The 22,987-nt window shown below is 45.4% G+C and overlaps 1 protein-coding gene across 2 annotated transcripts; it reads left to right on the forward strand.

The window, feature by feature from the left end:
* Positions 1 to 8,600: 8,600 nt before the first annotated feature.
* Positions 8,601 to 22,400, forward strand: RGCC (regulator of cell cycle). 2 transcript variants are annotated; one of them, XM_025924439.2, is made up of 5 exons: positions 8,601 to 8,865; positions 9,405 to 9,590; positions 18,803 to 18,910; positions 20,658 to 20,720; positions 22,006 to 22,400. In XM_025924439.2, the coding sequence occupies exons 1-5, from the start codon at positions 8,817 to 8,819 to the stop codon at positions 22,011 to 22,013; spliced, it is 414 nt and encodes a 137-aa protein (XP_025780224.1). In that variant the 5' UTR covers positions 8,601 to 8,816; the 3' UTR covers positions 22,014 to 22,400. The 2 variants fall into 2 exon arrangements, with proteins under 2 accessions (XP_025780224.1, XP_086567493.1); XM_086711367.1 differs by lacking the exon at positions 20,658 to 20,720 and having other exon boundaries at positions 8,682 to 8,865; positions 18,803 to 18,918.
* Positions 22,401 to 22,987: the final 587 nt, after the last annotated feature.

The following is a 22,987-nucleotide window of genomic DNA, read 5'->3' on the forward strand; positions in this document are numbered from 1 at the left end:
TAGTGCTAGTATTTGAGGAGGAGAGATGAATTCTTTCTCTCCCAGGGTCACATCCACCCTCTCTGTGTGGCCAGCCTGCATCTGGTGCCTCCCCTGTGTGTGGGAGAGGTGGGGCCATGTAACTGACAGCCTTAGAAGGTGGAGGAAGGAGTTTTTGAAAATAAAAGATCCTGGACAGAACAAAAGTAACAGATGTCTGCTGCAGACATGTATGCAAATAATTGTAAGTCCGCATGATGGATGGATATGATAAAGGAAACACAGCAAGGTCCACTGGGGACATGGAAGGGGTTATCAACTCTACTGGATGCGGTAACACCAAATAAAGCTTCATAAAAGATAACCATGCATGAGGCATTAAAAATATATTAATTACATTCAATGTTACTCATCTACAGCTCCGTGGCTATTGTCTTTCTTGTTCATTTTTTTGTTCTTAGATCCAAGCATGATCCCTGCATATTTTGGCAACTCAAATATTTGTTGAACTGGGGTTTTAGAACAACAGTAAGATAGCCTCCTGTTTAGATGAAGATTTAAAGAAGTTGAAGCACAAAAAGATCATTCTGGTATTTTCCATTCTACTTTTCGGTTGCCTTTAGTTAACTTTTATCCAGAGAATCAGTTTTGAAATAACATCAGAACTCAGTTTTATTTTTAATGTTATTTTTTTGTCACAAACATCTGACAGCCTTGATTTTATAAGTTCTCAGGCTTCTTGCCCCATGACCAAGCATTATATGAGCACACTGTGCAAACCGTAAAATCATGGAAAAGTTTAAGCCAATCTTCTGACTTATAAAAGCTTGGTAACTCAGTCTTTAACTTATTCTTGTGATAGAATGCAGTCCGTAAAGAATCTGGACTGTTCTCTTTCTATCTGGCACCTCCCTAGAGAACTGATTTATAGATCTTTCTTGTCCTTCTGGTCCAAACAGACCTGAAAGCACATGGAATTTAGGTAGACTGCATATTTATTAAAGCTAATCTGGAGCCAGTGAAAAAATTACTAGGGGAGGAATTTTGACTTATTACTACCTGTTGTTTATACCAAATAGGTTTTTTAAAAATGTTTATTTATTTTTGAGAGAGAGAGAGAGGGGGAGGGAGAGAGGGAGAGAGAGAGAGAGAGCATGAGCAGGGGAAGGGCAGAGAGGGAGCGAGAGAATTCCAGGCAGGCTCCATGCTGTCAGTGTGGAGCCGAAAAAGGCAGGGCTCAGACTCACAAACAGTAAGATCGTGACCTGAGCTGAAATCAAGAGTCGGACGCTTAACCAACTGAGCCACCCAGGTGCCCCTAAGTTTATTTATTTAGACATGCATCCAAATAAGAGAGAGTGAGAGGAGGGGCAGAGAGTGAAGGAGAGAGAGAGAATCCCAAACAGGCACTGTCAGCACAGAGCCTGAAGTGGGGCTTGATCTCACAAACCATGAGGTCATGACTTGAGCTGAAATCAAGAGTCAGATGCTCAACAGACAGAGCCACTCAGGCGCATCTGCCCCAATTGTATTTTCAATGGACTCAGGCACTACGTTGAACTCACCACCCTCAGTTTACCTCCCACTGTTCTCTGGTCTATGCATGGCCCTTTTTTATTTTACCTACTTGGGTGTTTATTTGTTGATAATATAATGAACACCCGTGAACTCATTATCCAATTAGAGAAGGAATACACCGACCATAACTTCCATCTTCCATATGGCGCTGTCCTGGCCCATTTACCCCCTACCCTGGACTCCTTCCACATGATGTAACCACAATTCCAAATTTTGTATTTTGTTCATTCTTGATATAAAATATTTTTTTATCACACATTACATGCATGCAAACCATATAATGATTAGTTTTAATTGTTTATGACTTTTATAGAAAAGACATTATGCCATGTATAATCTTCGGGGACACTGTTCCCATTTTGTTTTCTATTACTAAGAGTCATCCATTTGTTGTGGCCGCTGTGATTCACTAATCTTCACTGCTATGTCATATTTTATCACGTGAACACACCAGCATTTACCTATCTGGTCTCCTGAACACTGGAGTTTAGGCTTTCACATTTCTTGCTGTAATAGAGAGCTGCAGTGGAGATTCACATATGTGGTTCTCTCTCCTGGTGCGCACCTGCTGGAGTTGTCCACGGTTTATACCTAGGAATGGAATGTGGGATGATGGCAGGGTATATGAAATCCAACTTTGGAAAACAATGCCAGACTGTTTTCCAAAGCAGTTGTAGTAATTTCTACTCTCACCAGCAACGTGTAAGACATCCTATTGATCTGCCCTCTTCAGAACTTGGTATTGCCAGATGTCTTAATTTTTGTCAATCGAATGGATGTAAAGTAGTATCTCGTTATGGTCTTGATTTGCATCTCCTAGATTATTTACAAGGGACTCAATAAATGGAACAGAAAAAAATGATTATCCATGTGAAAAGTAAGTCAGATCCTAATCTCACATCAGACATGCAAATCAACTCCAGATGGATTAGAGATTCAAACGTCAAAAGCAAAAACCTGAAAATTGTTAGGAGAAAATATGGGTAAATATATTTAGATCTTGGGGGTAGGGGAGGATTTCTTAAACACTGGACACCAAAAAAAAACCTCACTATAAAAAAGAAGTGTGATGAATTTGACTAGAATGAAATCAAAAGGCTGTATTCATCAAAAGACATGGTAAAGAAGGTAAAAAGCTACAAATTGAGAGAAGACATGTCACATATAACGAAGAACCTATCAAAAATAGCTTAAGAATTGCTACAAAATCAAAAAGGAAAGGACAACAACCCAGTAGAAAAATAGGCAAAAGACATTTTCATAGAAGAGGAAACACATAGAGCCAATACTCATGTGGCAAACTCAATTTCCTCAATTTTGAAAAGCATCTTTTGAGCGAAAACAGGAGAGTTTAAAAGCTACTATAGTCTTCTTCCAGGTTAAGCAAAAGCCAGACATCTAGAAAAACACAATGCAACCTTAAACGTTCCTCTAATACTCAGGGAAAAGTAAAACTCAAGGAAAGTAAAATATTTACTAATGTATTTTAAGTTTACTCTCTGATTTTGCTTATTCCTGTTGCCTTACATTGTTGGCATTCAACAATGGTTAATTAATTGATTGATTTCCTGTGCCTGGTTCTCTGTAAGCCTAACTTTGATTTCTTTCAGACTTGGAACAGATGGGGCACATAGTTTTAAGACATTAAGAAACATTATAAAACGTGACCTTCCTTCTCTGAACTCTGTGCCCTGTTCGCTATAAGAATAAAGCATCCACGCGAAGGAAGAACTCAGATTTAATCTAAAAGGCATGGTATAGCTATGCAGAGCCCAGACCCTGTGGTTGAAAACAAAGTGCTTAGTCGGCATTGCGGCATTGCAAGGGAGAATCAGAGCACAAAAGCGGATGGGAATGCCCCCAGGGCCCACCCCCACATAGGGACCTTGAAATCAAACAAATGTGCTCTTATAAAACAGGCACTATATTGTAAGGTGACCTCACAGAGCACTAGTTTAATAAAGGTGACATTTTAGAGAGGAGGTACTTCGTTTGCATCAGATTGTTAACATGTGAGCTCACTGTATTTGATTGACAATTTTTTGCTTAGGAAAACAGCTCAGGATATTAATATTTCTGAAGACTGGTCAGGAGGGGAGTATCTAAAGGAAACGGATGTGCTAATATTACCTTGTATTTCTGCAGAAGCTATAACTTAATTAGTATAATCTTTGTGTTGGTTGGTTGGAAATTACATACTAAGAGACTTAGAATTTTGTTTTTTCTTTGACCCAGCAATTTATGAATTTATTCCATGAGTAAATTCATGACTTTATTTAAGGAAGCAATCATGAATGAGCCTAAATATATAGCTACTAAAATATTCATCAAAGTATCATCTGTAAAAATGAAAAAGTGAAAATAATCTGAATGTGGAAAATGGGGAACTGATTAAATTGTATGTAGTCTATGCACATACCCATTAAAATGATGAGAAACAATATTTGAAGACATGGGGACTGATCTTATGGTCACAGGTTATAAACAGCATATAAGGCATGATTCTATTTAAAGCATATGCACCAATGTATGCCTAAAGAAAACAAACTGGAGGGGCGCCTGGGTGGCGCAGTCGGTTAAGCGTCCGACTTCAGCCAGGTCACGATCTCGCGGTCTGTGAGTTCGAGCCCCGCGTCGGGCTCTGGGCTGATGGCTCAGAGCCTGGAGCCTGTTTCCGATTCTGTGTCTCCCTCTCTCTCTGCCCCTCCTCCGTTCATGCTCTGTCTCTCTCTGTCCCAAAAATAAATAAACGTTGGAAAAAAAAATGTTTAAAAAAAGAAAACAAACTGGAGAGATATACACCAAGCAGAAGAGAAAAGGCAGCACAAATAAATAGAGGGCCACAGGACAGCCACAGAGCACAGACAGATTGGCAGAGATAGAAAGATTATGAGTAAAAACACAAACACAAAAACAAACCAACAAAAACAGTAGGACAATATTCGTTTGAAGGAATTTAAAAAATGTAAGCTGGAATCAACTCTCAAAAAAAAGAAAATCAGAGAAGATTCTTTCTTATTGCTGCTGTAACTGATTACCACAAACTTAGCTGTTGAAGACCATAGAAATGTATTATCTTACAGGTTTGTGCGTTAGGAATCTGGTAAGTATTCTCAGTGGGCCACAGTCAAGGTATTGGTGGAGCTGTGCTCCTTTGTGGAGTCTCTAGGAGAGAGTCTCTTTCCTCCAGAGACCATCCATACTCCTGGCTTGTTGTCCCTTCCTCCATCTTCAAAGTCAGTATCTCTGATCATTCTTCCTTAGTCACATCTCCTTCTGACTATAGCCAGGAAGGGTTCTCTGCTTTTAAGGATTTGTGTGAGTTATCTCTTCACCTCAAGACCCTTAACCTTCATCACATCATGTTCGTTTTGGCACATTACTATGGGGATTTGGACGGGACATCCAGTTGTGATTGCTTTACAAAAAGCTGCCTCAAGTCTTTTTCTAGAAGGAGACCTGTGTGACCAAATGGCCTTCTGGAACCAGAAAAGTGTGTTAATCCTAGTGTAAGGCTGTATGGTTAATTTAGGTTCAGGGCTGGTGAAATACATATCCCCCACCTCTCCTCAGGAAGGGATAAGATCACAGTTGAACAGTGAGGTCACTTATCATCTTTGTCAATATGGCCATGTGGCTGGGACCGTGGGAGCCCCTGGAATAGAAAATGGAACAAGCCAGAAGGCTCAGTGGACTAGAGGTTTAACCTTTGTCTTTTGTCTGGTTCTACAGAAGGAAAAAACAGAGGTGGACTCATGTAAGCAATAAGAGATAGGTAAGAGCATGTTAACTGAAGCATTGTTTGTGACAGAGGAAGATTGGAAACAATGCAAATGTCCATCAACTGGAGACTGGATATACAAACTGTTCTGCAGTCATTCAATGGAATTCTATTTGGCAGATTCAGTGGAGAAACTAGATCTGTGTGTATCAACATATGTGAAAACAATGTTGAGTGAAAACAAACATGTTGCAGCATTAAAGTAGTTATGTAAATTTTAAAACACATAAAGCAATACTATGCATTTTTTTCTGTAAACATATAAGTAAATTTAGTTTCACTATAAAAACATGGACTGGGAGGGTACTTACTGAGCTCATGGTAGTGGTTGTCTCTGGAGAGGGAAGGGGATAGGGCTGTGAAGGACAACCAAGGGGATAGCGACCTTACCTATATTGTTATATTTCTCTTATTAAATGTAGTTGAAGCATATGAAAAAGTGGTCAATTTAATTACTTATTAGTAAAGTGTAAATTAAAGCCACAGGAAGAAGAGGAAGAAGGAAGAGGAGGAGAAAGAGGAGGTGGAGGAGGAGAAGGAGGAAGAGGGGGAGGAGGGTGGGAGGAGGGGGAAGGAGGAAGAGGAGGAAAAGGGTGAGGGGGAGGAGGTAGAGAGGAAGAACCACAGTCAGGTACCACAACACAGTCACTAGAATGTCTGAAATTAACAAGTCTAACAATATCGTATGTTGACACAAATATGAAGCAACTGGAATTCTTACACATCGTGGGGAGTGTAGATTCATTCAATCACTGTTGGTTTGGAAACTGTTTCCCAGTATCTTTGAAAGCTAAATATATGCCTATCCTGTGATTCTGAAATTCCACTCTGAGGTATAAGCTCAAGAGAAGTGAGGATGGGCCCCAAAAGAAATCTGCAAGGCTGTTCATAGCACCTTTGTTTATGTTAGTGGATGACTAGAGATAATCAAACCAACTAAGTTATTCCACTTCTAGATATACATCCTAGAGACTCTTCATCATGTACACAAGGAGGCCCAAGAATACTTATTGTACAGCCACTTACAGGAGCAACAACAGCAAAATAACAATGCAAGATGCCCACCAGCAGGACAACGGCTTAATACTGCAACAATATGGATGGATCTCAAGGACGTTATGTTAAGTGAAAGAAGCCAGATATAAAAGAACACATACGGTGTGATTTTAAGGAGTTTCACAATTAGCAAAACTCATTTCTGGTGACAGAATTCAGAATAGGAGTTACCATAGGGGTTTACTAACGGAGTGCTATTGACTAGAAAATAGCATAGGGACCCTTCTGGGGTGCTGACAAAACACTGTATCTTGATCCGGTTGGTAATCACACACGTGTATACATAGGGAAACTTTATCAACTATACACTCAAGATTTGTGCACTTGACTGTATGTCAGTTTTGACACACACATACAAAAAAATCCAAGGCAAAAATAACAATATGTTAGTTAACATGTGTTAATTCTCAGTGGTGGGTATAGAGTGCTATTACTTAATTCTCTATATTTTCTTTATGTTAAAATTTACAATCAGGAAAGAGAGAGAGCAATAGTTCTCCATAGCCAAAGTGATACCCATCCTAGAGGGGCCCTCTGCCCAGCCATCTCCCCAACACGGGGGTGAGTTGACAACAACCAACCAGCCTGTGTTAGTGGAGACAAGGTTATCCTCATGGTCACTCTCACAGGAAATTGGTGTGGCTGCTAAAAAGTGGGGTGTTTTGTAGGCTCTTTTGAAGGTCAGTGTGGCTGATTCTTGAGCTGACAGGGACCCTGAGCCATCACGCATGAGCTGGACTAGAGCGCCAGCCTCCCTGCACCCCAGCCCCCCCCAAAGAAGGCAGAATGGTATTTGGAGGAAAGCTCCGTGGCCTCAGCTTCCAGATTGGTTGCTGCTCCATTTAGCCCAGGGCATCACCCATATTGGGTGCATGGCAAGTCAAGAGGAAGGAAAAGAGAGGAACAAAGAATTTAAGAAGGTGGGAAAAATAAGAAAAAGAGGTAAAATGAAAGATGCATATGCCTTGCCCTGCAGCTTCAAGGACCTGGGTTATCTGCTTCCTTCTTTGGAGCCTCTTTCTCCTATGGGCTCAGCTCTTCACCTTACACTGTGGAGGAAGGGAGGGTGTGGTAAAGCCCAAAGTGGCTCCAAAACCAGACAGACCTGCCTTTCTGTCACTGAGTGGCAACCTGCTTGACCTCTGGTGCCTCCCTTTCCTCACCGGTGAAACAAGCATTAATTCCACTTCTCAGGGTCGCTGTAGGGGCTGGAAATGGGGAATGCCAGGACCTGACCTAGGAGGCTCTTCATAACGGGGAAAGGGGGGTAAGAAGAGGCCTCTCTTCCCTCTGAGGTCAGTTTTGTGGGTCAGAGACGCTGGCAGCGTTGTCCAATAGAACTTTCTGAGATGATGGGTGTTGAGCACTTGATAGGTGTCTGGTGAGCCCTGGGGACTGAGTTTTTCATTGTATTCTATTTCAGCTGTTATATATTTACATAGTCACCTGTGACTAGTGGCTGCCGCAAGGGGCAGTGCAAGGAGAGTTATTCAAGGTCACGACTGTTCCCCCGCCAGGCGGCTGGGCAGGGTGGCCCATTGGTCTGGACACTGAAAGGCGCTGGGTATGCGCCGCATTTACGCAGTCATTTCTTCCCCTGAAAAAACTCTTCCTGAATAAAGTCGGGGCTGGCGTGAAAGCCCAGGACTGAGGTCAAACTCCGGGCTCCGGGATGGGAGCAATTAAGGTTTGTAACCGCGTGGACTCCACGACTTAGGTCCCTTCTCGTCCCCTACTCTCTCCAGTCTGCCTACAATCAGTAAGTCCCCTGGGGAAATGCGGTGGGGACACGGGAGCCTCCCTCTGCGTCTCCGCCACCCGTCTGGGCCTCCTAGGGCTACTGTATTCTTCGCAGCAAACGCTAGAGGCTCGGCACTTCCCATTTCACAGCTGAGGAAACTAAGGCTCCAGGTTAAGGGCGCGCGGCAGGAAGCCGGGGAGCTCCAGCCCAGCCGTAAACTCTTTGGGGCTCCGGTGGCGACAGAGATACTTCGGCGACTGGGGTTGTCAGGGCGCGCGGGCGAGGCGGCGAGTAAATATTTGGGGCTGTAACCCGGGCTCCGGCGACTCACCGTCACTGCGGTTCCCGGGCGGGCGCGTGGCGAGGGCGGCGCCTGGGGACAGGGGCGTCCCCGCGTGGCGGCTGGGACAGACCTCGCGGCCCCGCCCCGGCCCGCCTCCGCCCGCGGCTATAAGACGGCAGAGCGGGAGGGTGGCGGCGGTGGGAGAAAGAGCGGGCGTGCGCACCGTGGTGCAGGCGGCGCGGCGGGAGCGCGGCCGGGCGAGGGCGGCCGGCAGAGCGGGAGCGCGGAGCGCGAGAGCCAGCCCGGAGCAGCCCCGGCGTGGGCGCGAGCGGCTGCACCGTTTCCGAGCCCAGCACCTCCTAGGACCCTCCGCCGCGCGCGCGGGGCCGAGCCTGCCCATGAAGCCGCCCGCAGCGCAGAGCAGCCCCGCGGCGGCCGCGGCCGCAGGTGAGTGCGGGACCCTGAAAGCCCTGGCCCCGCGGGCGCGGTGGGGGGCGAAAGGCGGGGGATCCGGGGGCGTCCCTTTACCCGCGGGTCCCCATCCTCCCCTGCGGGACCCTGCCCCTGGCGGGTTCAGCTGCCTTCCCCGCGCCGGGCTGGGGCCACTTAACGGGCGCAGCCTGACCCCGTCTTGCTACCGCTTACCCGTTCGCACGCGCCCCCGAGGGACGAGCGTGGGCACAAGTACCCTACAGCGCGTGGGAAAGAGTTCGGCCGCGTGGATTAGCTGGGTGACCTTTGGTCTGCAGCTTCACTCAGCGGAGGCTCAGTTTCCCCATCTCTAAAATGGGCACGATTCATACCACCGCCTCAGGGGCTGGTGGAGAGTATGAAAAGATAAGCAACGGGCAGTGACAGCGTGGCTGTCACTCGGCAGGCGCGCGCTGAATGTTAGTTATCTTGGGGAATGGTGGCGGCCCCCTCCAGGCCTGGGGACGGGATAGCCGTCCCGCCCCGGCACCTGAGTACGTCATCCCTGTCCTCAGCCCCGGCCTTGGACTCGGCGGCCGCCGGGGACCTGACGGATGCGCTGTGCGAGTTTGACGCGGTGCTGGCCGACTTCGCGTCGCCCTTCCACGAGCGCCACTTCCACTACGAGGAGCACCTGGAGCGCATGAAGCGGCGGAGCAGCGCCAGCGTGAGCGACAGCAGCGGCTTCAGCGACTCCGACAGTAAGTGTGGCCCCACCGGGGAAGGCGCGGGAGCGCCGGGAACTCCCAACCAGGGGTCCTAGGGGCTCGAGTCTCAGTCTGCTTCTCTGGAAGCCGAGGGGTGGGGAGTCCAGCCAAGCGAGCCCTAAGGCTCCGCGCAGTCCCTAGGACGCCCGCAGACAGGCAAAACCCCCGGGTTGTCACGCGAAGGCTGTTGGAGGCACGCGGGTCTACCTGCTGCCTGCAGGTGTCCTGAGGCCGGAGGGTTTAAGCAGCTGCCCCGACTCAGCCAGACCGGGCTCCCGGGACCCAAGCCAGGCCTTCCCACCGTTACCTCCCCTTCCTTCCTTTGCCCTTTTCTCTCTCTGCATGTTTTTCAGAGTATGTGTAGAAAGTGCCACAGGAATGGGGGTGGAGGGAGACATGGGAGGGCACAATACCGAAAAATTTGTGAAACCAGAAGTTTCATAAGCCGCTGTTCTTGGGATTTTTGAAATAACTTCTTGCGTTTTCTTCTGGCTCCGAGCTCCCAGACCGGCTGGTGCCCTGCATGCGGTTTTTGAAAGACTCCTTGGCACGGCGGGGCTCGAGTATTTTCGGAAGTGTTCTTCTTCCTTTAGGCAGGTCCACCGCCGGGACCGCTGGCTTCCACAGCTCCCCCCACCCCCACTCAGGCTGGAGAAGGAGCCAGAGAGCAGATGGGCACAGAGGTGCTTCCTGGCGGCTTTTCTCAGAAGGGAGACTACCGCAGGGTCTCTTTGTCCTAAACAACCTTGCAAGTAGCGAGACAATTTGTTTTTTGTTTTTTGTTTTTTGTTTTTGTTTGTTTTTTAATTCGAGAACAAGTGGTCTTTAAGGATTATGGATATCTGTTTAGGTATCAGCAAATTTGGTGACTTTTCAAATTGTTGGTTTTCAAATTCTGGAAGACTTACTATTTTTCAAAGCGAATTTAAATTTTTCTGACTTATTCTTGAGACTTCATTCCCTAGATGGGTTACCAGCACGAATGTCACTCCCTTTGCTGCCCTTGACTCTGGAAGTGAAAGCAATGACCCAAGGACCTTTCCTTGTGATTCTCTTCTTTTGAAATCTGAAGCTCTTCCTTGTTCCAGAGCAAAGATAGAGTCCCAGACCCCACCGTGAGCTGTCCTCCTGAGAATGAATAAAAGTGCTTGACACCCTGTTCAGGGTTTGAGTCAGAAACCTGAGGTCCATCATGACTTTCCTTGGCAGTCCTGCCCAAGGGTTAGATTTAATTGAAGCTTTTGAAGTGAACAGGGATGGAATAGTGTGCTGCTAATATTCTGTTTTGCATTTTTGGACTTGATTGCTAATGACCAGACCACTTGTTTTCAATTTCAAAGAGAAATCTCAAAACTTCTGAAATTTGTCTCAAAGCTGTGGCCAAACTTAAATATGTCTTCTTTTGCTGGGTCATGGAGCAAGTTATTCATCAAGTGCAAATTCTCTCTCCCACAAGAAAGAAAGCTGGGACAGACTGTCCAGTACTGCACTATTGCAAAGAACAAGTCCTTTCTGACACAGGGCCTCATTTGGCTAGGATGTGGTCTGAACTTGCCCATCCTGGGTGATTGCAGCTCCCTCTGGGTAGGGTTTCAGATCTGGGGCCTGTTTTCAGGGGCCTCAAAGAGAGGGTACTCAGAAACCCATCCTTAATGGTTTTGGGGGAGAAATTTGGAATAATCTATAGTTTCTCTTGGGGTGTATGTGCGTGCATGCATTGTGCTTTCTGCCCTTGTTGCTAACTGCTCAGCTAACCCTTAGTTTGGTGGCTAGAGAGTAATGGGGAGGGTATAAAGAAGGCTCAGATGATATTTGTCTTTTTTATGAATGTGTAGCTTATCCCCCATAAGACTGGTTAGAAATAGTCTTGGCAGAATCGGTGTATATCTAAACAGTAATTTCTTAAGGAAGCATACTGTGTGTATCTTAACTGCCACCAAGTACGGAGCACAGACATTTATTATGCGTATTTGTCTGTTCAATGCTTTTCTGAGGAAGAGAGTGTTTGAGAGAAGTAGATCCTACTGAGATTTAGGCCGCCAAAAGGGAGACATACCAGGATAATGATAATAAGAGCAGCTCAGTTTTACCAAGACCTTACTATGATTATTGTTATTATTTATTAGCTCTTATCAGTAGTGATTTCTTTGTTGGGCTTTAACTGTGTTATCTCATATGACCTCTACCACAGTCCTATAAGATAGGCACTGTTATCTCCATGTTTCTGATAAGACAGCAGAACCGCGTGAGCTGTCTCTAAGACCTTGCTCTGTCACCATGGATGGTTGGCTGGAATGGGAACCAGGTCCTCAGGAATAGACCTGAAGTCCCATTGGACCCAAATCATTCACCTGTTTATCAACAGTGGTTGTGTCTCTTCAAGGCAGTCATCATCAGGCTGGGTCCAGAGGGTCTTGGTTTCTACACCTGTAAAATGGAAAGGATGTTATTTAGTAGTACTGTTAGAAACATCCATAAGCTCATGATGAGGAAGAAAAAAATCACTGTTTCATGCTCTCAAGAAGACATTAAAATGCATACACCAGGCTCTATCACATAGATCAGATGTATTTGAGCCAGTGTCTTGCATGCAAATGTTACATATGAGCTACAAACCAGCAGTACCTTGATTCTCACTCTGCCTGCAACTTACTGCTCTATCACTCAGAAGATCCACCTTCCAAGATAGCTCAAAGTAGCAGTTCTGTTTTTTGAAGAACCCTTCCTTTTCTCATTAGAAAAAAAAAAAAAATGAGGGTTGCTTGCATACAAAGGAGAAACATAGATATTCCCTCCACCCAAAGAAGCAAGTTAGGAGAGAAGAATGGACATTTAAAAAGGAATACACCTTTCCTGGGCATCTGGGTGGCTCGGTTGGTTAAATGTCTGACTCTTGATCGTGGCTCAGGTCATAATCTCATGGTTGTGAGATCACACCTTCTGTCAGATCCAACTGGGCATAGAGGCTGCTTGGGATTCTCTCTCTCTCCCCCTCTCTCTCTCTCAGCTCCTCACCTCCTGCCCTGTACACACACTCTCTTTCTCAAAAAAGAAAAGAAAAAAAGAAAAGAAAAGAAAGAAAGAAAGAAAGAAAGAAAGAAAGAAAGAAAGAAAGAAAGAAAGAAAGAAAAGAAATATTCCTTCCTGTTCCTACTGATGGGGTGGGAGGGGGAGGTCCTCCAAAGATGTGAAGAGGACCAAAATGAAAATTGCAAGATAACTCCACATTAAGGACGGCATTCAAATAGGGGTTGATCAAAACAGGCTGGTTCCTTTCCCCTAGACTTCGGTCCAGCAGGTGAGATCTCAGACACTTTAGTGGGAGCAGTTTTAACATCAGCAGTGGAAGGGCAGTGTTGTTCAAACTTGACCCTTAGAGGGATTTTAGGGGTTGTAAACTTCTTTGGTTTTAACTTTTAAAAAAATATATTGTTTTCAGTATTTTCAAAATTGTAAAGGCATACCATGATTTCTCAAATATGTCTAATGAAATTTTAACTCATAATTACTGGTTTTCTAAAATTTTTTAATGTTTATTCATTTTTGAGAGGAAGAGACAGACAGAACACAAGTGGGGAAAGGGCAGAGAGAGAGGGAGACAAAGAATCCGAAGCAGGCTCCAGGCTCCAAGCTGTCAGCACAGAACCTGATGCAGGCTTGAACTCGTGAACCTTGAGATCATGACCTGGGCTGAAGTCAGACTAATGCCCAACTGACTGAGCCACCCAGGCGCCCCTTTAATTACCAAGTTTTAGCCAATGTGTTAATTTATGTTTCCACTGAATGATTTTATATGAAGTTTACAGTATTACCTTGAACTTTAAATGGTGGTATGAACTCCTATCTCTGCTGTATTGGGATTTCACTTACCTTTTTTCCTTTGAAGAGAGGAAGTGTTTTGCTACTTAACAGGAAGGGTCTGAAGGCTGCTGGGACTGCAAGAGATATTGTGATGTTGTGGAGCCGTTTTAGGGAATGAGGAACTGGCTTCTTTCAGCAGGTGCAAGACCAGAACATTTGTATATCTTTTCCTAGTCTGCTCCAGCTTGGCCCTGGGAGAAGGTACCTTGTGGACAGTGGGTGTTAGCATGACAGGTAGCATATTGGCTGATTTGGCATAGGAGATCCAGAGACTGGAATCTGAACTTGTTCAAGCCTTGAGAGAACGAGAAGTTAGGAGCTCTCGGGCTGCCCTGGCACTGTTAGGAATTCCAGATGGGTGACAGGTCTCACTCGGACGGAGACCTCGAGAGGTGTCCAAAGGGACCCAGCGGTCAGGGAAGCTGGGACAATATTGGTGAAAGGGAAAAGGGCTCTTTCTTACTCTATCCTACTTTTAGTGAGGCTTTCAGGATTTAGATTTTGTGGAGGAGATTCACCCCTCCCCACCACCATTCACTGTGGCAAAAGGGAAAGAGGTCCAAGGCTTTCTTTTTCTCAGTTAATTACTATAGTTTGCTTGTCTTCAACGTGTGGGATTGTTCTATATTTACAGGAGCTCTGGGCAAGGTTTACTGTCTGTGGTTTTACTTCTCTCTGGAGTAGCACATGTTGGTGCTAACCCTAAATTACCTTTCTCCCCACCCCCAAACCAAAAGAGCACAACTACCTTTTAAACAAGCTTCTGGGGGCGCCTGGGTGGCGCAGTCGGTTAAGCGTCCGACTTCAGCCAGGTCACGATCTCGCGGTCCGTGAGTTCGAGCCCCGCGTCGGGCTCTGGGCTGATGGCTCAGAGCCTGGAGCCTGTTTCCGATTCTGTGTCTCCCTCTCTCTCTGCCCCTCCCCCGTTCATGCTCTGTCTCTCTCTGTCCCAAAAATAAATAAACGTTGAAAAAAAATTTTTTTTAAAAAAAATAAACAAGCTTCTGTTTTTACAGCTGAGTTTCTCAAACTCCGTTGGTGCTCTTAACCAACTGAGCCACCCAGGCACCCTGTTGGTGCTCTTAAAGTTAGATCTTTGTATATTGAATATGCTTACATTTCTTCTGATGGTGTCTTAGGGAACTTGGTACCTAAGTTTGAGGATCCTGGATTCCGCACGCCAAGTTGACTGGCCAAGGACATTTCTAATGGGCCTTTGAGATGCCTGTGAGATGGGGCTTTAGAGCTGATTGAAGTAGATTTTGTGGAGCCCTGAAATGTAGTCTTATCACCTGCTAAGCTTCCCCAAATCATCACTGATTGTGTCCTTGATCCCCTCTTAATGGCACCACCTGATATTGGGGTGGGGCCATAATACATTAATATGCTATCAGCCAGCAACACATTGCCATCATTTTATCAGACTAACAGGCTGTTGTTTTGCAAGGGATAGAGTTCCAGAGGCATGAAAAGAACAGGAAATTAGGCTTTACTTACCTTTTAATCTACCCCAATGCCTACCGTGAAGTCTTGTTCATTGAGGCTGCTTAATAAAAGTCCATGGAGTGAAATTTTATGGGATAAAGGAAAGTGATGTCTAGAGCTTGGGGGCACTTCTGTGTTGGTGGTTTGTTTTAGGGAAGTTTATTCGAGGGTGCCTCAGAATAATAATCTTGAGAATTTTGCTGCTATCTAAAGAAGAGGAGGAAGCCCAGGCTCAGAATCTTGCTTGTTAACCATTCGCTGTGGGGCCCTTTGCTTTCCTGGACAGGTTATCCTCCATTTAACTAGGAACTTTAGAATAAAATCATGAAACCAGGGGCGCCTGGGTGGCTCAGTCGGTTAAGTGTCTGACTTCAGTTCAGGTCATGATCTCTCAGTCCATGAGATCCAGCCCCGCCTTGGGCTCTGTGCTGACGGCTCAGAGCCTGGAGCCCGCTTCAGATTCCGTGTCTCCCCTTCTCTCTGCCCCTCCCCCCTGCTCACATATCTCTCTCTCTCTCTCAAAAATAAACATTAAAATAATTAATTAAAAAAATCATGAAAATCATACATATCATACACGGAGTGGCTAGCTTACTATTTACCTTTTGCTAAGGAAGAGACTAAGGCTCAGAGGTGAAGTGATTTGCACAGGGCCATGTGGTTGTCATATGGCCCCTTATCCCATATGGCTCTACTGTGGCAGCTTCTGCTGGGCCTTGTGGTAGCTTTGGGCTTCCTGAAGTTACTTTTTTTCATCTTTTTCATGAATGACGTATGTAGAATATTACCACAGGGTGGGACTGAACTGTGGGCAGGTTTGGCTTCGGGATGCTGAGGGTTCGCTTCCTGTTGATGGTTGAATATTTTGGAGCCTGGAGTTAGGTCTGGCTCAGATTGTGCACAGAAACTCATGGAAAGAGAGAGGAATCAAGGTGTGGCAATGAGCTGCTGTGTGAACTTGTGTGTGTGGTTGGTTAGGAGGTGTGGGGGAGAGGGGAAGTGGGGAAGTGAGTGTATGCTAAGTTGACATGCGTGTGTGTGTGTGTGTGTGTGTGTGTGTTTGCGTGTATCTATCTATCTATCTCTATATATCTATATAGGGGTATACCTATATATATACACACGTATATATAGATAGATATTGTAGCCAGAATTTTTTTTCTCTCTCTCCCTCATTGGGGGAGTAGCATTCCCCCATTCATTAGCAGTAAGAGGAACTTCTGATTATGTTAAGTTTGATTTGCAACTGAATTTATTAGGCAAGTAACAGCCAGTTTGTCTATATGTTTTCTGAGTTTGAAGAAAATACTTGGATCAAAAAGGCATATTAGCACCAGGCTGTAAAGGCTAAGAGGTACACAGTGACAACATCCCAGTACCATGACTCATTCTCTACAGAGTCTCCAAACCACCTGAGTTTTTCCTGAATCCTCACTGGATTCTTTTTTTCCTACCATTTTGCAATGGCCTTTTTCCTGTCTAGATCATTCCTTCCCCGAAAGTTCAATGACATTTGGTCTACTTGCCTGTGAGGTAAACAAACTGTGTGTGCGTGTGTCCCTTCCCCCCAAAGGATGGCTGTATGTGGATGTAAAACTGCTGAAAGTTGGAGCAGAATAGGGATGAAGTCCAAAGTCAGGGCAAGGGCCAGTGGTGTAGGGCTGGGTGGAGTGAGGTATGCTGGGGAAACTGGCTCTCAAGGGCCAAGTGTTTCTGAGAGATAGAGACCAGAGGTGTGGCCACGGAAGCCTGGGCCAGCGAGTCTCTGGGTTCGGCGGTCTGGGCCAGGGATGGGAGCGATGCTGTCAGGTGTCCTCAGAGCCAAAGATAATGTGCCAAACGCCTCATGTTCTTTCCTTCTGGCTCAGGGGTTTGGGCACGAAGCCAGCCTCCACAGGGCTCTCTGTGGTTTCCCTGCCCCTGGGTCTTACCTCATCTTTTCCCCTACAAGTTTCTCAGGTTCTATTTGTGGCGATTCTCCTACCTATTGCGTGGTGACAAACAGTGACGCCCTGCTGTAGGTCTGCCATGGACACGGCCGCTTTCCTGTATGTAAGGGAAAGGCTTTCCCTTGAGAAAATCCAGACTGCTCTAGGGGTGGGCTCAGCCAGGAAAGTAAGCAGAAGGGCTTCCCCATTTGAGTTCCTGTGCAAGTGTCCTGAGACATGTTAATGGGCTGCCACAAAAAAGGTGTCCCATAGTTAAACTGGAGAAACAAGACTTCTCAGGGACATTGAAGCGGGAAGACCCAGCAGGAGTCTCCAAAGGTGCTCAGTGTTTCTCAAACTTAGTTGATCACATACATGGTTCTTCTTTCCCAAGGACCAGTGTTCTGAGGAATATTTTTTTGGGGAAATATTATGTGTGGGGTTTGGTATTTTGGATCTCAGTAGGTGTTCATCACCAAAGCCCTGAAAAGTGACTGTGGTCCTTTTAGGTGACTTAGGCTGGACCTCTGAGGGGAGAAAAGATCGTGAGAGTTGGGCATGTCTGGAAAAGTGGACAAGATAATGCGTAGGTCAGGAAGATAAGATGGCACTGGGGCCACCTGGTCAGAGGAGGGTGGGAGGAAAGGGAGCCAGGTGTAGGGTCTGAGAACTTGCAGTAGCCTTTTAGGGATGAAGCTGAATTATTGTGTGATGAGAAACCTCTGCTTTGGAAAACGCTTTTTATCTTTTATAACTTATTCATGTTTACTTTGAGTTATGGAGACCAAAGAAAGAAGTTTTTGCCTCCTCCTGAGTTGGAGGTCGTTGGATTCAAGTGAGTGAATCCCAAAGAGGAATAGAGTCCTGGCCAGGCCCTCTTGATTCAGCCGCCCTCCGTCACCTGAAGACACTTTCCAGAGGTCATATCTGCTACAAGTGTGCCTGGCTTTGTGTTTTGTTTTAGCCAGGAAGACTGTTACTTTGTGACCTCACAGGCCACATCCTGCTTCCGCTGGCTGCTCTGCCTTTGAGCCCTTTGAGGGGGTGGAACTCAGCCACCAGCTCCCTTTTGGTGTCATGGCCACATGGCTGAACTGGCTGTGGGCTGGTTTCCTCATTTTTGGCAGGATTTAGAGAAGTAGAGTCTCAGAACTTCAGAGCTGGAAGGAACTTTAAGGATTATGTAGCCTTCCCATTTTATTGATGGCTAAGCTGAGGCTCAGAGATGCTGTCTTGCCCAAGGGCGCCCGAGTATCTAAGTAGCTGAGCTGGTTCCCTTGACTCCCAGCACAACTCTGCTTCTGGGACCTTGCCTTGCTCTTGCTCTTGCTCTGGTCTTTGGGGTATGGCAATAGAAGAAGCCACAGGATCACTCCAAGTGTCTATAATTGACAACGTCTAGAAGAAATATTTGTCTCTGACCCTCTAGCTTATCCTCAGAATGTAGGTTCTCAGGAAAACCAGGCCAAAGACAGTCTTGAGCAGTCAGGGAGGATTCTGAAGTAATGGAACCCAACCTTATGTTTGTATTTCGGGGAGTTCAGAGGGCAGAAGGGACATTTTTCAGGAGAGATGATTCTTTAGGTCTAAAATCCTGAACCAGCCCCCCACCCCAAAATAGCCAAGCATCGGCTCGGCTCTCAGACACACCTGGGCAGTGGGATCCTGTGTGTTGCAAAGGAGGCTGGTCTGGTCGTGATCATCCTGTCACACTCTCCTTTTTTTTAGGGAAGCAAGGCCTTCAGTGTGCCTGACTGGACACACACACACACACACACACACACACACACACACAGGCACACACCCCTATCTCAAATCATTTTTGGGCATGACTATAAACTCTGGAAATCAACCTGTTTTCTTTACAACTTTGTTCCTTTGGGAGATGAGCTGAAGACCATCTCGAACGAGTTACATTTTCTTTCCTGAAAGGTGCAGATTCGCTCTATAGGAACAGCTTCAGCTTCAGTGATGAAAAACTGAATTCTCCAACAGACGCTGCTCCAGCTCTTCTCTCCCCCACCGTCCCTCCTCGGAAAGGTAGGCTCGTGAGTGGTGGTATGAGGGTTTTGGTTTCCTTCTTCTCTCACCCTTCCCGGTCTCTTGTCTCTTCCGCCTGACCCCCCGACCCTTCCCAAATGTGCAAAATAAATAGATAAAACTAACATCTTCGTATGGTGTGAGGTGGAACTGTCCTTTCTCAGGATTCTGATCGGTGTAAAAATGAAATCAGGTAATTGAGGGGCAAGGAACCAGATCCGCAGGGAGAAAGAACGCTTGTCTTTACGCGCTGCTTTCTCTCACGTGGTGTAATCAAGACCATGCCAAATGACAGTGCTCTCTCAGACTGGTTGGTTCGAGAATTGAAAACTCAGCAGTTAGGGTTTGCAGAAAGTGAGATCCTTTTTATTGCATTAACTATGTAACCAATGCTTTCAGATTACCAATTTAGCAATTCAAGGGGGTCATCATCATGAGGCAAGCCATGATCTCACATGATTTAAAATAGCAGCTCCAGCCTGTCTCTACTGTGATATTAATAGACCTAAAAAGTTTTTAAAGATGCATGAGCAGTTTCTTATTTTTTGGAACTTGTAAAGTGTCTCCAGCTAGAGAGCTGAATGTTCTGTTACATTGGACAAGTGCCCTCTTGAAAACAAAAGGAGTTTTTCTCCTCAAGAAACATTATACTTGCTGAAAATAGTTGCAGAATGCAATAAAAATGGAACATGGTTAAAAAGAAATATGAAGATTCTATTACTTTTCTCACTCTTGGCATTAAAGGCAGAATTTCCCTCTTTTTCAAAAGAGTGATTTTTAAATTCTCCTCTCAACATAGCAGTGTTGAGCAGTCACGAGGGACTCTGCTGTTGTCCAGCTCTCTGCAAAACAGAGCTATTGAATTCAGAGAGACAGGGCAGTCTAGGAAGTGGCTGAAAATGTGCCCAGATTTGCTACCTGATCTTTAAGAGGTAGGAATTAAAGAAGGAGGAAAAAGCCCTAGTGGCAAATTGACTTTAAAAGCTGAGAACAACGAGCCATTTGTAGCCAGCCAGCAAGGGTTAATTAATACAAATATCCAGGCACGCGTTTCGGACAAGGCATAAATGACGAACCCTACAGGAACGAGTATATGTCTCAGGATACAGAGGGAACAAAATCAAGACAAGGACTGGCTGCCTTGTCCTGACAGCTGGATGGGATGAGGCTGTCCCAGACCCGGAGGCCTCAGTTTGCCTTTCTGTACCATTTTGACAAAGAACAGTGGCTCCTCCTTCATTTCATACCGAGGGCTGTGGTATTGCCCTGGGGTGGTGGCACAAACAAGAATGTGTCAAAGGCGAGGCTTAGTGGGAGTATTGAATCTGGGTGTCCACTCTGCACTGTGCCATGCTTACCGGACATTTTTGACTGATAACTCAAAACCTACAGAGTCAAAAAAAATAAAAACTTTTCATCTTCCTTTCCAGCCTCTCCTCTCCCCTGCCCCTCAGACTTTTAAGGTAGTGAAGAGAGATGATTCTTCTAGGTTGTTGGGGTGAGGGTGGCACAGGGGATGATGAACTGAAAAAACACAAGAAGGGGACGTCTAGGTTAATCTTCAGAATCAGTGTCTGAGTTGACTGTAAATAAACATTGGAGCAGACACTTGGGGTTGGTACAGGACAGTCTGAAATAACGTCTCTGAAGATCCAGAGATACAAAATGGGGTCGCATAATCCTGGGAACAGAGGGCTTCTTGAGCTGTCATTGATATGGAAACTGAAGGTCGACTCTTGTTTTTCAGCTAAACTAGGAGACACGAAAGAGCTAGAAGACTTTATTGCTGATCTTGACAGAACATTAGCGAGTGAGTATGCGCCTCATATGAAAAAAATCAAACAGAAAACCAACCAACACCGCTGATAAAGTGCCATAATAGTTACCAGCTTGCCTGGGGGCAGGAAGTTACATCACTGGGCTTCTTTAGGTTCAGAAACAGGACCCTAGTGGCTCAGAAGGAAATTCTGAGGACAAGTTTGCATTAATGTAGACCGTGTGCCTTTCCAAACAGTGAGAACAGGTTACCAGCAAACAATGACATTTTGTTTGAAAAATGCAGAGTAGTTATTAGAGCAAGATTGGAGCTTTACCATCACTATGTCCTGGCAGGCTTTTTGGAGGAGAAATGAGCCGACTGACTACAAAAGCAATGTGCTAACAAGCCAGATGGTTCCATCCCATGGGCCAAGGAAGTGTTCCCAGGTTAGATCCAAGGATTTGGGGAGGTCTGACTTCTAAAGGGTTGAATCCCAAAAGAAAGAATTGGCCTGGGGAGACCCCATAGCCAAAGGCTCACACCAATTAGTGAAAAACCTGGATTAAGTACACACTACTTTGTGTCCCATTTGGCAGTTACACTAATGGTACCCCTTTATGTGACTGGAAATGTTGGGAACTGAAGATATCAGACCATAACTACAATGGGGGCGGGGGGGTGTCCAGAAGACGGGGCCCTGAGAACCAATCTACCCACTCTGTTTCAAGAGGAAAGGATTACAGGAGCCAGAAGAATCAGCTAGGACTTCTGGGATAAAAGTTTCAGCAGCTCTACTCTTGGGGGGGGGGGTCTCATTCAGTCACAGAGCAGAAGAATTTTGTCCTAGGGTCTTAATTTTTTTAATGAAAGAGTTGATTTTCCATAAGGAATGTTTTATGCTATCCTCTGCTAAATAGCCAGGTGTAACCTGAAAAATTAGATCCAAAGCTGGTTATGTAAAAATGACCCTGTTCCTCATACTGTTTCAGACAGACGTAAATCTCAAGTGGAAAGTCCTTGTGTATTTTCTACATTCTCTTGCCCGTTCTCTTACCTGCTATACCATCCCACATCAGAAGACCCACGCCTGTTTTGACAGAGATTATTGTAATTACAGCACAATTTGTACGAGACCCGTGGAACAAGCCTGCCTACTTCATGGAAATTGCAGCTGGCCGCCCGGTTGTACCAGTTAATCAGACATACATTACGTGGGAAACCTGCCATTAAGTGTGATGCTTTGATGCCTGTCTGCGACGGTGTTAAGCTCTGGTTAAGCCTAGGAATTGGAAACTCTTATGAGTGCATGATAACCTTATTTATCTCCTTTTAACAGGTATGTGAAACAAGGAGAAGTTCTGGGTCCTTTCATCCTGAGGGAGAAGATTCAGAAAGCTCCGAGGACCCTGGTAAACTCAGCTACGGAATTTGCTGCCAGAGCAGACAGAGATGAGAACTCACCTACCAGCAGGCCATTCTCAGACTCGTTCTGAAACCAGCCTTTGATCATCTCTGGGCAATTTAGAGAGTGAAACTGACTTTGTTGACCAGCTTGCAGCATATTAGAACAGATGACCCATGCTAATATTGTATTTTCTCTCAAAACATAGCTTTCCTGTAATTTAAAGTGCATTTATGGAAATATTTGTAATTAATTATATATAGTTGGAAACAGTAATATGCTTTTCCCAGTATAATATATTTTTGTATGCAAATAAAATTTGAACTGGAGTCTGTATGTTGTAAACTTTTTTTTTAAATTTCTTTCAATGTATTCTCATTCAAATAATGTTCTAGTGGGAATAACACCCCTCTTGATGCCTAATGAGGGCATTGAATGCTCCAGATCACTCTAGACAATAGGGTGGGGAAGTGTGACTTTGAACCTCATTCAGTACTCCAGAGGGAAATGCTGGTATACTATTCATGGGAAATTTTATTTTATTTGGTTTTATTTATTTTTTTAGGCTTGTTTATTTTGAGAAAGAGAGAGTGGGAGGGGGGCAGAAAAAGAGGAAGAGAGAAAGAATCCTGATGCAGGGCTCTATCTCACAACTGTGTGATGGGGACCAGAGCTGAAGTCAAGAGTCTGACGCCTAACCCGCTGAGCTACCCAGGCTCTCCTCATGAGAATCTTAATTTGAGGGCCATGGGTTGTTTTATTGACTGAGGATTGTGGTTTCGACGGAAGTTGGGTTTCTCTTCTACCTCTCTTCTCCTCATATCTTACCACCTTTTTAGGTGCCGTGGGCTCTTTCCTTCAATTAAGGGAAACACTATTTGCACTCAAAATCCAGGACTGAAATAGGAGTGAACGT

Source organism: Puma concolor, chromosome A1 (assembly GCF_028749965.1).
Source record: "Puma concolor isolate L17-30 chromosome A1, mPumCon1.1.hap2, whole genome shotgun sequence".
NCBI classification, from domain to species: Eukaryota; Metazoa; Chordata; class Mammalia; order Carnivora; family Felidae; genus Puma; species Puma concolor.

Excerpts from the sequence above, each read along its gene's own strand:
- RGCC (XM_086711367.1), top strand. The coding sequence starts at position 8,817 with ATGAAGCCGCCCGCAGCGCAGAGCAGCCCCGCGGCGGCCGCGGCCGCA. Across the intron at positions 8,866-9,404 it reads CGCGGCGGCCGCGGCCGCAG|CCCCGGCCTTGGACTCGGCG; the intron begins GTGAGTGCGGGA and ends CCCTGTCCTCAG. Across the intron at positions 9,591-18,802 it reads CGGCTTCAGCGACTCCGACA|GTGCAGATTCGCTCTATAGG; the intron begins GTAAGTGTGGCC and ends CTTTCCTGAAAG.